The sequence below is a fragment of the Macrobrachium rosenbergii genome, chromosome 10, assembly GCF_040412425.1.
Source record: "Macrobrachium rosenbergii isolate ZJJX-2024 chromosome 10, ASM4041242v1, whole genome shotgun sequence".
Taxonomy (NCBI): Eukaryota; Metazoa; Arthropoda; class Malacostraca; order Decapoda; family Palaemonidae; genus Macrobrachium; species Macrobrachium rosenbergii.
In genome coordinates this window covers 6390934-6406684 of record NC_089750.1, presented here as the reverse complement: position 1 = coordinate 6406684, position 15751 = coordinate 6390934, and the positions used below count along the sequence as shown (strand labels likewise).

Below are 15751 nucleotides of genomic sequence, written 5' to 3'. Positions count from 1 at the left end.
TACTTTGTTTTTTCCCCTCATATTCGTTTATTTATTCATCACTTTTTTCTATAACTTGTCTTTCCCTGCAGGCTGATTTCCTTTGTAGCCCTCTTGGGTTTATAGTCTGTTGACTCTGTCCATATGGGTTTTCAGCTGAATATTTAAACACGGAAAGAAAGAAAAGAAAGACCATGTCTGTAAATGGCAATACAAAGGACAGAAAAACTCAACTATTAGAAAAAAAGAACACTTTATTTCTCCATTAACATCTTCAGCTTTGTTATAAAGGGTATAAAGCTGATAGCCCTAACATACACAAATGGGTATGCTTAATAAAAAAATAAAAAAGTGAACTTGGAACACTGCATTGTGATGTAAATCACATCTATACCTAAGAAATAAAACAAAACTACATATATCAATATTGAGTACTTACGGAATTTACTAATTACTTGTGGCCTTAAATTTATGAAGAGAAAATTTTTTCCCAATACAAGACAGTAATCTAACAAGGAAAGAAGTCTCCAGTGAAAGACAGTCAGTGACTTACTCCTTGCTGGATTGTAAAGCACATTGTAGTTGTATTAAGTACAAATTTCACGTCGAAATTTCTTGAACTCCAATAATATGAATGAGCTTTCACTCTACAATTGCCTTTTAAGAATTTTGGTACATGATTACACTGACAACATATGGTAAGAATTTTCACTCAACAATGACCTTCGTGAACGCTGATAATAATTCTTTTCACTGTATTATAAATATATTCACACTACATTTTAACCTATTCCACTAATATTCAAGATCTGTTGTTGTGGTCCTGCCAGCATGTTCAAGTTGAAATAGAAAAGTTGCACAATGACTAAGACTATAAATCAATTACATTACCGTTTCTCTAGGCACTTCAACCTCAACAATGTTCCTACCAGTCCTACCCATGCATAAAATCTTTTCCCTGTTCACAACATTTTATATTGTACATAAATAATGGTCTATATTACACTCATGCAATAAAAACTAATCAGTTCACCTATTTGTAATTGGCCTTTTGACTCAAAACTGTTAAAATCAACACGTCCACAGACAAACACTTTGTAAACTACAGCTTGGACTTTGGATTTATCATCTGCTAGCTGCATACCAGTCCCTAAAAATACACGGCTGTAACATAGTAAACATCATCATTAAAAATCTCAAGTGACTTAGTTTTACATACACTGCAGGTAAAACTTATCTATTAAATACATTTAAATCTTTTAATACCTGTCAACTTTGCGTCTGTGGTTATTTCAACTGAACTGGAGCTATTAAAATTTAGGCAAGTATACTTTTAACTGACTTATAAAAGTGCAAACCTATATAAGCAACTACCAAATCTTTGGAGGAATAAGCAGTATTAACTCGACAAAAAATTACAGGGCATTTCTTCAGCATGAAATTAATTTTTGTCTTTAAATTGAAGTGGAAAAGAAATGACAATAACCTTCAATCTCCATACTGTATTTCAGTCCACAGGCCAAGATCTAGTATCAGCTGCAGACAAGGTAACTTCTTGCAAATATTCATACCTTGATTACATGTGCATAATATTCTAGAAATGTATAAAACTAAATAGCAGTAACGAAAAATTTGATCCAAACATCAAAACACAATTCTTAAATTTTACCCTTCTTTTCCAATTACCATTCCCCAATTTCTTTTTTAAATGACTTCTCACAGTTAATGAAAGGAACCAAGAGTTCTTTCCTTTTAACATCCATGTCCATTTTGTTCAACCATAGAAAAACTACATTAACTCAGGAGTTGTAATACACCAAAACATTACTGTATTATGCAACATACACATATGCTCTTGAACTGTGAGAACTTCTGAATACTCCTTTGTGTTGTTATAAATGCATCTCTTCAATTCTTCATTAAATGATGCAAATATATTGTAAACCACATTCATATTAAAAACTAAGTAAAAGTGAAAATTGAACATTTCAACTCCAGTTCTCCTACAGACATCCATGTGTGCATGCTTGAACTGACTTGCTAAAAATAATAATGAATGCATTAATCATAAACAAAGTGAAATTATGAGGAATGTCACGTGTTCTAGATATTTAACAACATTCACAAACACCACTTGCTAAAATTGCCACAGAGGTCACAGGATCCTCTTTGTGCTGTTAAAATCCACTTCATAAGACAACTGCGGACAAACCCAATCCAACACTATTTCATTTATAAACTACTGATTAAGAGCAAAGTAGTAAAGTGAACTGCTGGGCATTTAAGCATTAAAGGAAAATGTTTCCTCAATAAACCTAGAAGAAAATTATGCCACAAAAGTTAAAATTATTGACGCTGCTTTCAAATGTAAAACTAAACATTATCTTCTATCTGATGATCATGATCATGAAAAGCTAGAATACACAAAAATAAATTATCTAATTGGTAAAAGAAAAGGACGGAAAAATATTGCAAGAATGATTATTTTTGGCACTGAGGATGGTGTACCATTAATCTATGGCACTAAAAAACAGACACTTCTACAGTTTTCACTATCCAACATCTTAATAAAATAATACATTAAGTAAATGAAGACAGAATTATACTAACTAGTAAAAACAAAAATAAAGCAAATTAAAGAGAGCATATCTGAAAAAATATAAAAAAAATTTCCTGCAGTACTAATTAACTATACTATTCAATTAAACATAATGCACCACAATGTGGGTAAAACTATCTTTCAAAACTTACCCTAAGAAATGAAAACTGCAATACATAACAAACAAATGAAATTGTATTTTGCCAATGTCCTCTAACACTGTCAAACAAGTTTGTTTATTAAATGTGGAAGACCATAGTCAATGGATGACTGCAGAATATTTCTGATATGTACTGCTTAGCAGATCATTAACTTTGGGGTGAAAATTAAAAGTATTTCTCTCAGAGTATGGATAAAAAATTATCGCTTAATCTTAATACAAGATCCCCATATTTATAAAAATCAATATCCCAGCTGCATTTTCTATAAATGACTCCATCTTAAAATGGGAAAAATTCTACAACGACAGAAGCATTAAAACCTTCACACTTGCAAAACAATTTTAACAGCTCTCCAAACATTAAACTTGAACTACCACTCTAAAATCTCTGAATCCTTTCAAGATGCAATATACTGTACAATAATTGCATTTTACAAGAAACTCGGCTACCAATGAAAAAAAAAAAAAAAGACTAGTGCAGGGAGCACATCACATGACAAAATATATACTGTACATCCAGTATAGGTGTAATGAGCAATACAGTATATTGTTATCACAATTACAAATACTCTGTGGTTTCACTTTAGCAAACATCATATATGAGAATATACACACACAAATATTCACAGCCGAATGTCACATTAGTTCCTCATTGCCTTAAGCAACCATTGTTCCACTTTCCGGAGTTACAGATATTGGGGTGATGTTTCCTTCATGATGATGATGAGATGGCTGTCCAGAATCTGTGTCCGGTTCTGAATACAATATTGTGGTAGCTGACGATGCTGGAGCAACGCTATGCCGAGGCGAAGGCTCACCTCCTTCACTAACTGCTCCCCCTGGGGATGGTAATGACACTTTACGAGGAACAAAAGCTCCCTGCTCCCGGACACTCACTGATGATGACAGAGAGCCTGAGCGAGCCGCTCGACCTGCACCTCCTTGGGGAGCTACTCCGTCAGTGTGGGATGCAACGTGGTTGTGAGGAATATCTGGTAATGGCTGAGGCTGAGCTTGCCCAACTTTATGACGTGTAGGGTTGTGGACGGTGCGATTATGAGATCCACCTCGTCCAGCCAATCTTGTTGCTGTTAGTGGTTCAAGTTCATGTGTATCTGATGATGGATGAGTCTGAGGAGGAGGACAAGATGTGCTTGAGGTTGAGAGAGTAGATTCGCTCATAAAAGCTTGGTGGTACACAGTTTTGTCAACATGGGGCTGAGAACCTTGAGAGCAACACTGACTACACGTTAACTGAGGATAAGACAGTTGTCCACAGCCAGATTCTGGACCAAATACACGTAACAGAGGGAGGTAGAAGAAGGTACTATAGACATAAGAAGCAGCTGTAATTACTGTAAGAAAAGTGCCTATGTGCACATATGCTAACACTCTTGCTGGTAACATAGCAATACCTGCAGCCAATGAGGTGGCTGCAGCCATGAAAACTGGACTACCAAGGCGACCAACTGCCCAAGACACAGCAGCATCACGCTCAGCCTCTGGGGATAACCGATAAGCAACGCCATAGTGAAGAGTGAGGTCTACAGCTAAACCAATGGCTACACTTACTGTAACACTCTCCAGAATGTTCAAATGCCACCCAAGTAATACCAGTGCAGCTAAGGTCACCAATATGATAGCACCTACACTTATTACAGCTAACAGACTCACAACAATGTTAAGGGTTGTTACCACCAATACTGCCAGACTCACACCTACAGCCACAGCAACTGCTACTCCTGTCCCTATTGACAGTGATCTCTGAACATCAAAGAAGGTCAGGTATGAAATGAACCAGCCCCCTTTCATTCCCTCTGGAGCATCTTTCAGTTGATCTTTCACCCAAGTGTCCACCTAAAAAAAAGAAAAAATACTAGGTTAGCTTTTAAACTGCCTTAGGAATGACCGAAAATAAGACATGAAGACTAGCCACCAATAAAAAGTTAAGATTATTGGAAAAACTGTGCTTAATTATTGCTTTTCTAAATATAAATTTCTGAAGTTATTTACAATACTTGAAAAGATGTAAATCTTGATAAGGTTGACTAAATAAAGAAGATTACAGTAGATGCAGTGAAATGATTCTACCAAGCAAACTAACCAGTATCTGGAATTTCAACTTGATATTTTCTTAAAACCATGGAGAAAGGGTACTATCATTTGCTGCATATATCAAAATCAATTTATTCTTCATTAGCTCATCTGCACAAAAGGCTGAACTACAAAAAAACATCAACATTTTCTTAAATTCTACTGTAAAAAGAATTTTAAAACTTACCTCAGTAAAAAACTGGTGCATATCATCATATGACAAAGACCACAGTATATTACTGTCATATTCGACAACTACAGCAGCAACCTTCCCTGTTCTTCTGCTGAATTTGGGTCCAGCAACACCTGGAATGAAATACTCCCTTGGTGTCTGGTACAGTGCCTTTATGCCCTTGTGAATGCATTTTTCAAAGACTTCCTCACTGTAGGGAAAAATAGACTCTTCACAGCATGGAGCACGGTTAACGCCTTTTATAGGATCAATGCATTTCCTGTCCATGTAGGTCTTGAAAGTTTCAATGAAGCAATTTGGAAGCAGTGGACCCAGAGTTGACATGTAAAAGGTCTGATTTCGAAGACCCCGACAAAAGTTCAAAAGCCATTCCTGAGATCCTGGTTGCGCAACATCAAAGCTGTCATCGAATACTATGGTTCCCTTTGAAGATGGATCTAGGTAGTCACCATTATCAACTGGCTTTATTCCCCACACAATTCGCACGGGTAGGTGGTTCACAATATCACTTCTAAGGTTACGTTCAAACCAGAACTTGTATTTGTACTCCAAGTCATACTGTTCAAAAAAGTGGTCTCTAGAAAACAACTGAAAATCCTGTGAATCTGGGAGTTTTAATCCTGGGTAATAAAATACTACAAGAGAACTACAAACTGCAAGGGCACCGAACAGCAAAATCCAAAAATAACGGGGTTTCACAATGATCAGTGGTAGAATTTTCTCAAAAAAGTCTCTTCCTGCTTCAGCACAAAAGTAGCAGAATCGCAGAGGAAGTGCACAAACGAGAGAGCATCTTGGTGGAAGTTGAGGAGCGTAAACAGGTGCTGGTGGAACACACAAACAGCAAGTTGATGCTCCCCATCGCTCTGCAACAACTACACAGGCTGGAACCCATGTCAACATCAACATCAGGTTGGCTAAAACAACAGTCCCTGCAAAAATACTGGAAAGGAAAAATTCTGATTTTAATTTTCTGGCATAACTACAATTAAAATATTTCAGTACATTTTCCATATAAAAGGTTTTAAACATTCTAAAATAAAAAAGAAAATTAAGTTTTAATTTCATTATAAAATATTAGATTAGAAATCATAAAACTGTTTGATTGTACAAACAATTTGAACAACATCGACTTTAAGGATAATCATTTGTAAGTCATATATACAGTATTACATTTTAAAGATTATCAGTTAGCTTCACCATACTACCAAATCATTATCTTTTGTAAGGCTGGCCTCACAAGTTGGTCATTTAGGAATAAAAGACTTGAAAAACACAACAAAAAATTAATCCCAATAAATCCAACAATATGAAAAGTTCATGACAGAATCTGAAGGATTTAGATATTTCCTATCCTTCACAAAAACATCATACGATTGCACCTGTGGACTTTGCAAATCGATACAGTAACTCTTCAGGGACAGGAAAAACAGGACAGGAAATTTTTCCTTTATCCTGCTGGAGAGCAAAATACTGAAAACACTGAGGAACACTAAAGATTAAAAAAATTTCCTTGGGAGGTAAAGTTTAAAATATAAACTGAACACGAAAGGTCTGGATATTGCAACCACAATTTCAAATGTATAAATCCTTTTCGTTCAAGAATTACTGTATAATCATAAAGAATTATGGTAACAGCCCTTTCACGGAGTCAAAGGAAGGGGAATAAGGCACTGGCCACCCTGCTCCACAACCACATGGAGTTTGAATACTTTTTTGAACACAGTAACAGGGAATTCTAATACTGTACAGGATTAGACAGGTGCAAACTATCCTTTACCAATAAAAATTAATATTTGACCCACAGTAAATGGCAAGTCTTAGAAAAAAGCTACGTACTTATGAGGAACTGTTAGAGTTCCTGAATATGTCAACTTATTTACTTACTGTATTAATATTATTTAAAATACTCTTTACCCATAAAGCGTTCACTGTTCAGACCAGCCTTATGAGAGATAAGATTTTTGTCTCTGTGGTCAGGTTAAACTACGCCATAACCAATCAATAAACAATCAACTGATGCATCTTAATAGACTGGTTTTTCTGCAGAATATGAACTTAGGGGTTTGGGATCTACCTAAAGCAACGAATAGCAGTGATATGTGAGACACAAGACGCAAAGAAGGCCGCAGCAGTGGTGAGAGATGTGACGATGATCGAAGCAGCTGCATGGTGCAGTGAGTCTCCAACAAGTTTGGCCATTGTTCCTGCATTTTTATCTTGTTTGGCCAGGGTCCATACACGGCAATACACAAACGTATCATCAGCTCCGATGCCTGAAAGTAAAGAAGAAACTGATGAACGCTAACGTAATAATATGTTCAACAGCAAAGAAATGCTTTTAAAAATCTTCCATCCAATGAAAGAGTGGATCACATTTTTCATGAGAAATGCTTGGAGCTACATTTACTAAAGCGTTTCCAGGTCTAGATATCATGAGTAGTAAAAGTAATACAATAGAAAGACTGTTGATTTACATTCAAAACCACTGCTTCATACAATTGGTATCATTTAGATAAGCTGCAGACTATCAGTGAAAAACAGTCAACAATTATATCCTCACCTATAGCAATGACAGTAGTTAAGACATTCATGTATGGAAAGAAAGTTATTTCATATATGAAGATGTACATGAAGTAGGCAATTATCATTGCACAAATAACTGTTGTGATGGTGACCACAGTGATGAAGAGAGACCCAGTGTAACACCACATTAGGAGCACCACGACCCCACCACCAACGCCAAGGAGGAACGAGTCAGCCAATAAAAGCTTGTCAAACAGAGCATATTTCAAACCTGTAGAGTAGTGAAAAGGTATATTCCCTGCATAAGCACAAATCTGTAAGTAGTGCAAAGCTTTTCAATTAAATGAGTTAGATAAATTCACCAAATCTGATAAACCTATGGCACCCATTCAACAATGCTCTTAACAGCAATTTTAATTTCTTAAAAAAATTGCCCATTGCTAAAAAGGGAAAAATAGATTTCTAATCTAACAACAAAATCAGCCAATACGCTCTAACATATTAGCTGCATACTTCATGTAATTTATTATGACATACATAGAACATGTAACATTACACAATAATTTCCAACTGTATATGAAAGACCTTCCATGCTACTCTTACTCAATCCCACTGCTCAAATTGTATGTTATATTTAATGATCTGTTCTCCAGGCACCTTGATAAGCATTAAACACAGAAGAAAGAAACTAAAATTGTAACTTGACAAAAAATGTTTTTCTTATTACTAGAATAAACTTATAAGAAACAGAATGTGGTATATAAAAAACAAAAAACCATGACATATAAAATATTAACATATACACTAAACATAAAGTATATGTTAATACTCTATTAAGCTAGCCGACGTTGAAAAATTATATTCAAACAAACATCAGACCTCTACTTTAATTATAAATTAGCTCGGTGATCTGTTTCCATCCTTCTACTGAAAAGCTTTTGAATTTTGTTTTGCTTTTGTTCTTCCTACGTTTATAACCTTATTTACATTAAGAGGTAGCCCTGTCCTTTCTTTCTTTTTCTTCTTCTTGTACTGTGTAGGCCTATAGGTTAACTACTTCACTGAACTTTACTCTTAAAATATAACTTGGAAAGTCACTTACATTTTGCCTATATTAAAAAATTTACGCATTTCAAGATCATATAAAACTTAGAACAACTTCCTTATTGATGGATCACACGTGGTTTTATTTGACATACGATCGTTTACATTTCAGTCACCTCACTTTAAATTTATAAAAATAATGTACTGAACTTTCTGTAATTTTCTTAGGAAGAATGCAATATATAGGAATAATTTAGAGGACATGTTATCTTCAAGATAATATCTCTGCCTTATTTTTAAGCAACTTCAACTGAACATCATAAAGCTCAGTTACAGCAAGTCACTGGTTAATATTACCATTTCCAAGACATCACTCATTTTATTTCATGGGTCAAGAGTTTGGGTAGCATCTTCTTGTCTTTCACTTCTGGTTCCTTCTCTAAGGTCTCCTCCCCAACTACATTCACACCTTCAACTTTACTGTATTTCTGGTCTTAACCATCATTTTCAAACATCCTTTGGACCAGCCATTTAAGTGGCTGGAAATGAAGATTAGTGGTCCAGTTATGCCACTCACGATAATAATTCTCCAATGCATGCTTTACAACATTATTTGATCACTAAAACTCTTGATACTAATAGGTACTACTGTACTTTGGTCTTCCATGCAACTTTTGCAATAAATGAGACCTACCAACACACTGAATGTTTTCAGATGTGCACAGAGCTTGATTCTGGAACATTACTTCAAACAGATACAGATGTGTTCTCAGATTATGCAATTGGAAAATTATTCCAGTACTGTAATTAATTCTCACTTGGCAGAATGATTTGAGAGAGATTTGAGTCACTTCAAGAGATAAGGAAGCCCTTAGAAAGATGAAAAATATTACTTTTAATGCTTTGGGTGTATTGAAAATGATGTAAACTGCATTTTTATTGAGTTTTTCATCAAAAAACCTCCAAATTTTTATTATTCTGCCGTTTTGGAGCCATATTTCTTCCATCGGATCGGCGTACGACGCGTCGTAACCCCGGAACATGCATCGTAAACTGGGAAATAATTTCTGATGAATATATTTGAAAAGCGTTGTAACCCTGAAACGTCGTAAGCCAGACCCGTCGTAAACTGGGGACTCCCTGTATTATGATAGTAATAAACCAAGGAAGAGGTGATGCTGCATAATGTGTAATGTGAATAATATGAGAGTGAGGTGTGGGGGCATAGTAAGGTCCTGTGCTGGCATAAAGGGAGCCTGAGCTGCAAAAACAAGAAGTATCTTTCTGGCCAAGCTTATTATGTATATTCATTATGCACCCCATTCTCAAGTTCTCATGGGTTCTGAATGAACTGCAGTGTAAACGAAGGATTACTGTCACTTGCTTCAAGCAAGAAGGAAATACAACTATGATGACCTAAAAGACCCATAAATCAAACTACTTAAACAATGAGCTTGAAATGTATAAAATTTATGTGACGAATCATCACAGCAAATACAAGAGGAATGAGGAGCAGTATAGAATTGGCATACTGTACACTCATAAATTTCCAATTGCATTTTAATGGAACTTAATAATTTAAGCAAATCCAAAAATATGCTTCTTAAGCCTGAGATAAACATCACTTAAGTTCTTTATTCACTTACTCTGCTGACTGATTCATTGAAAACCAATTACATCGCTTTGCAATCAAGGCAACTGTTATCAAATACTTTGAAAATTACACACATAAAGTTGGAAAAGCCAATACAGTACTGTGTATGACTGGTAAAATGCCAAGTAAGTAATTTTATCTACTGTTATGACTAACAAAATATTTATCTAAAACTATAGCAGATGACAATGGTCATTAATCATACAAGATGAAAGACTGGATGTCTATATGTGAACTATAACTTTAATGAAAAGATTCTTTATCAAGGCATCTGTAACCAAGTCCATATCTTGATGAAATTCTAAATGCTTCTTACTAAGTTTGACTTCTAAATTTTCCAAAACTCAGAAGTGGGTTTGACTACTCTGGTTGCCTGGAGTGTAACAAGGTTTCATCTAGCATGTATACAAAAGAATATAATTTTCTAAAATTAAAGTGTTCTCATCAAACTTATTTCTGGTGTGCTATGTAATAACTATGAATAAGTACTAATCAAGAAAGAGGAGATCTATGCTTCAATTTACTTAATTTAAGTTTATGTTCAAGCTCTGCAAAAAGTACTGAAGCGAGTGAAATAAAACTGGTTCTAAGAACAAAAAGCTGAATTTCGTATAGCACTGTAAACACAAAACATGACCACAAAACTCTGAACTACAATTTGCTGTATCACCTAAAAAAAAATCTACTAAAGATGCTACAGCATCCATGAAAATAGCAACAATAAAATCAAGAAATCTACACATACCCAAATCCATTGCAACTACAGTTACATTGCCTACACTGAGATCAAGCTCTCGCAGAGCCTCATAGTAAGGAAGTGCAGCGGAACTACGAGCCACAGGTACAAACACAGCAGTCAGGGTGAGCCGTTGCTGTAGCTGCTGTCGCTGATGTTTGTGGTGGGGCTCAGTGAGCTTGTAGGGCTGAGGATTGTCAGGGTCAGCTACCTGTAACCAGCAGTACAGCTACAATGTGCTTTCATCAAGGGAATGGGGGTGATGGTGCCACTACTGTGCTACAGTACAATTCTACATCATAATCATCATTTTCCTTCATTGTACTATCAGTATCAACAGGACTACGTTCGAAAGGTTAACTTCTACTTATTTTGTACAAAGGCATTCCGGACTAGGGAATTCGCACAAGATTTAGTACTAGAAGAGCAGGTCATAAAATCCTCAATTTTTAAAAGTAAATTAATGAAAGAGAAAAAAAATGTTAGTTTTACAAAATGATACATTTATATACAGAAATCATATGAAAGGTTTTATTAAAGTTCAAACATTTACAAGGCAACTAATCCCCTAGTGTGAATAACATAATTCCTGTCTTCCCAAATTTATTTCTGTAGTGGATATAGTCACTAGTTTTAGCACTTCTCATATGAAGGTTTCTTTAAAAATTACAAATACTGTCTTTAAACAATGAAAAAAGAAATATATCTCCAATGTCTGTGTACATGCATGATATTTATTAAATCAAAATGCATGCACACAAATAAAACCAACATGCATCTGTGACTTGTATGTGTGCAGTGTACCCCAAGTCTGTGCAGAACCTTCAACCCTCAAAAAAGATTCACAGTAGTTCCCAGACTAATACAATTAAAAGGAATACAAATGTACAAAAGAATTAAACCACTAAGAAAACTTGACATTCTCTCTTACTTAAAAATCATTTAAGTGACACAAAGCAATTTCTTACTTCAGTATATCTTCACCTACGAACGATCTACAATGCTCATTTAACGTTGCTTAAAAAAAAAAAAGGAGGCATTCTTCAATAAAAGCAGCAATTACATCTTCTCACCTATGTTTTAAGTTATACAATTAGCCTTAGAATTGCTGTAAATTACTTAATAATTCAACATATTTTCTCACAGTTCGTGATTTCTTTTATCCCCATAAGTACTTGATAACATTTCAACATTATGTACAAGCTTCTTAGTTTATTTTTAAATTTGCTGCTAAACCACTCTACAAAAATGTATACTTTATAATTCCTAAAATGTACATTCAAAACCAAAATGAAATCCACCACCAAAACTGGAGGACCAAAACCTTGTTTGGACTTCCAATCCTAAACTATAGCGATAAACTTTACTTCCTATCTATGAAAAATAATATAAAACAAAACAGGTAATTTTCTGAATATATAAAACCTGATGTTAATCTTGAAGGTGGCTACAAATAAATTTTCTATATGGTAAAGCTGATATGATGTACTGGGTGGGCAAAAATGTCTTTGATTTACAGAGGACTTCTGCATAAAAACTACACTGCTGTAGTATTACATAAAGAAAAATGTATCATTTAACTGGACGGTTCCTACAAGTAATAGCAAGGCCTTGTTTTACACAAACAATACAAAGGAATTTTTGCATAAGCTACCAGTTTCCATATAGCTATATCATACCTTTGGATTTAGAAAAGCAGCATCAACAAGATAGTGCAACACTGTATACACTGCTCTGTGCTGTAGACAAGCCTCAGGAACCTTCTGACATCCTATTCTACCATTACATCCTCCTTCAACTTCTAGGTTCAGCTGACGAGCACATTTCCGCAACAGGTGTTGGACATCTTGAACATCTTTTTCCTGGAATAAAAATTTAAATACAATATTCATTAAGTAAAATAAATTCTCAGCTCACAATTACAAGGAAAACCAGGGAGGATCCATATTTGAAATAGAAATCTGAAACACCGGTACGAGTTTTTTCGTCAAACGAAATCATGAAGACCAAGAAATCTCCTGATTATTATTACACAAAAAATCCTAATTACTGAAATGCAATGCCTCAAGATAAAAAGTGGAAATTTACATAAAATTAGAATAAAAAACTAAACTGTGGACAGACATGTCCCTAATTTATTAAGATAATGAGGCCTTAGTCAGAATGTCAAGAATTTAGCTTGCAACTGCCTGCTAACTTGCCTGAAATCTGCAAGAAAAGTTGAAACTTTAAAAAGAAATTCTAAGGTCCAAAAACCTAAAAATCCTATACAGCAATATGTGGGTATATCTACTATGATTCAGACAACTGTGCAGTATGTTGTCAAACAATCTCACGGGAATCTTTATTTACAAAGGTGCTAACACTGGCTGGTCAAATAATGGACCCTAAAATGTCCTAAGAAATGAAGGCATTTGTATCTCTTTGGTGTGAATTTTTATAGCAGCACAGATAATACATATAATCTAAAAGAGCTTTAATAAGAGACAAAATTTTCTCATAAATTCTCAAAAGGTAAACTTATGAGCCCTAAATAATACAGTACCTTAAATATGACTTTATGATCACCAAAATAATTCATGATACAGACAGTCTCAAAAAATTCTGATTAACACTTGCACTTACAGTTAAATGGTGGCATGATGATTTGTTGGTGAGGAAAGCAACATAATTAGGCAGAGACCAAGAAGGGCAACAACGACCAGGAGATGAAGTCTCACAGACTGGAAGAAATTCAGCAGGAGACCGCAAGATGTCATCTAACTGGCAGATTTCCTTGAGGTGTTTCAGTGTTAATAAAGAATCTTTCGGCACTTTGCTCTTGATTACCATATGACCATATTCAGGCACTGAAAAATCAATCACATATTTAGTTTCTGTCACAATGTAAACAAAAACATCTACAGATCGTATCGACTGGTGATCCTTTACCAGAATAACTTGGCTGAATGACATGACAATTTACCTTTGACCATTTTAGATAATGAACTCTTTCATTTACAGCTATCACTGGGAAAAATGTTACTCTATAAAGAGTTATAAAAAATAAACTAGACGGCAAACCTTGCACTGGAAATTCTTTGCTTTAGATAAGTTTTCAAATTTCTGTTGTTAATGGTTTTCCTAAACAGGAGCTTTTATTTGAATATGGCAGTGATGTCAAGAATATTTCAGATTTTGTCTTGAATGTAAGTGCTGTCAAAAGAAGCTACAAAAATGAATTCTACTCTTATAACAACTTATTCAGTAATCAACTTTTAATCTCAGAGTCATACCAACAGGACCACAGAAGAAGCCATCTTCCCCAATGTGTTCATGATGATCATGGTTATGCAGTTCAGTTTCATGATAGTGACCACTATGGCTGTCAATCCATTCGTCATCATCATCATTGGAACGACCACCATCGTGGCGTCGAGAACTGTCCACAATGATCTCTCTTAGGGTGAAAATAGGAGTTTCAAAATCATCTTGTTCATTTGTGTTGTTAGCCGTCTGTCCGGAGGTACAGTTATCAAATACTTCGACAGGTCCCTCTGGTGTCATCTCGATGCAAACCTGCAATAACGAAGAGAGGGTGAATCTTTTTCATGCTACAACAGCGATAACCATCAGTGATGTTCTGGCTGAAGGGAAATTTTTGGAATCCATTACCTCATCTCACATCTTCTCTATTTTGAATTGTTTTAAAAATGGTCTTTCCTTCCGTCTCCCTTTCCTCATGATTTCATGAGTCTTAGCTGAGTTATCTCTTTTGAAATACATCTGCCAGTAATATAGTACATAGCTAGTCACTCACTTCCTTCTTCTCTCAATAACATCCATAGACTCTTGTATCTCCCTGATCTAATCTGCTGGAGTTTCACTCACATCCATTCATTTCTCTATTCCCTCAAAGTCGTAAATTCAAATACCTCTACTTTTTGTTTTACTGTTATCTACTTTTATCTCTGATTCATATTGGGTAATACATTACACTACTTTTGACCTTTGATATTCTAATGAAACTAAAATTTCAGCTCATTTTTTCATCTTTAAGTTCATGTTAAAAGCTTCTTTATCACCTCCTATTTGTACATTTATTCCAAGTCACATCTTCAATTATAGTTCACAGTAGGTCCCTAGTAAACTTTCTAAGATACAGTACTCCATTCTTTGCTTATCCATGAGGGCATAAAAATTTCCTCCATCTCTCCTGAAGACTTCTCCCCTTGAATTTACTCAAATTATTTTCCTATCAGAGTTTTCAAAATTTTTTCTTCAAATCAGCAATCTGTGTTGGTATCACAGAGTCAAAATTGCAGAACTTTGCAGTGTTTCTGTAAACTTCTTTGCCTTACTCCTTTGACTTTCTTAAAGGATTTAACTTTTATTCTGTTACCCTTAGACCCCTTTTAAATTAAACATTATAAAATATGAAAACTAACTTTATGTTCCCAGTTTAACCTTATGTTCCAAGTTTGCACTTCTGTCAATTATCACCCCCATCATATTCAACCAGTTTACTCGACAGTTAGCCAAACAAATACACTTCATACCTGTATTCTATATTTTCTTTATATTCTAGCTTAACTAATACAAATGCTTCTCATTTAATAGAACACAATAACTTCCTGAATACTTCACAGGGCTCCATCTTTATCCTTTCAGCTAATACCACCTACCATATTTACACTTTTTATTACCATCAGTGACATTGAGACAAAATTCATGCAGTCATTCCCTTTCTTCACAGAATTTCTTAGGCAATTAAGTTAATCCTCTCA

General features: G+C 34.9%; 1 protein-coding gene across 2 annotated transcripts in view; it reads right to left on the bottom strand.

Moving 5' to 3' along the window:
• Nucleotides 1-215: 215 nt before the first annotated feature.
• Nucleotides 216-15751, bottom strand: part of disp (dispatched) — a 139337-nt gene continuing 123801 nt past the window's right edge. For both annotated transcript variants that reach the window (XM_067109816.1, XM_067109817.1), the window contains 8 exons: nucleotides 14261-14543; nucleotides 13611-13834; nucleotides 12665-12847; nucleotides 10995-11196; nucleotides 7589-7822; nucleotides 7103-7301; nucleotides 5020-5968; nucleotides 216-4595 (listed from right to left, as the gene is read on the bottom strand). In XM_067109816.1, coding sequence (XP_066965917.1) covers nucleotides 3396-4595; nucleotides 5020-5968; nucleotides 7103-7301; nucleotides 7589-7822; nucleotides 10995-11196; nucleotides 12665-12847; nucleotides 13611-13834; nucleotides 14261-14543 — 3474 coding nt within the window. In that variant the 3' untranslated portion in view covers nucleotides 216-3395. The remainder of the gene's footprint in view (nucleotides 4596-5019; nucleotides 5969-7102; nucleotides 7302-7588; nucleotides 7823-10994; nucleotides 11197-12664; nucleotides 12848-13610; nucleotides 13835-14260; nucleotides 14544-15751) is intronic.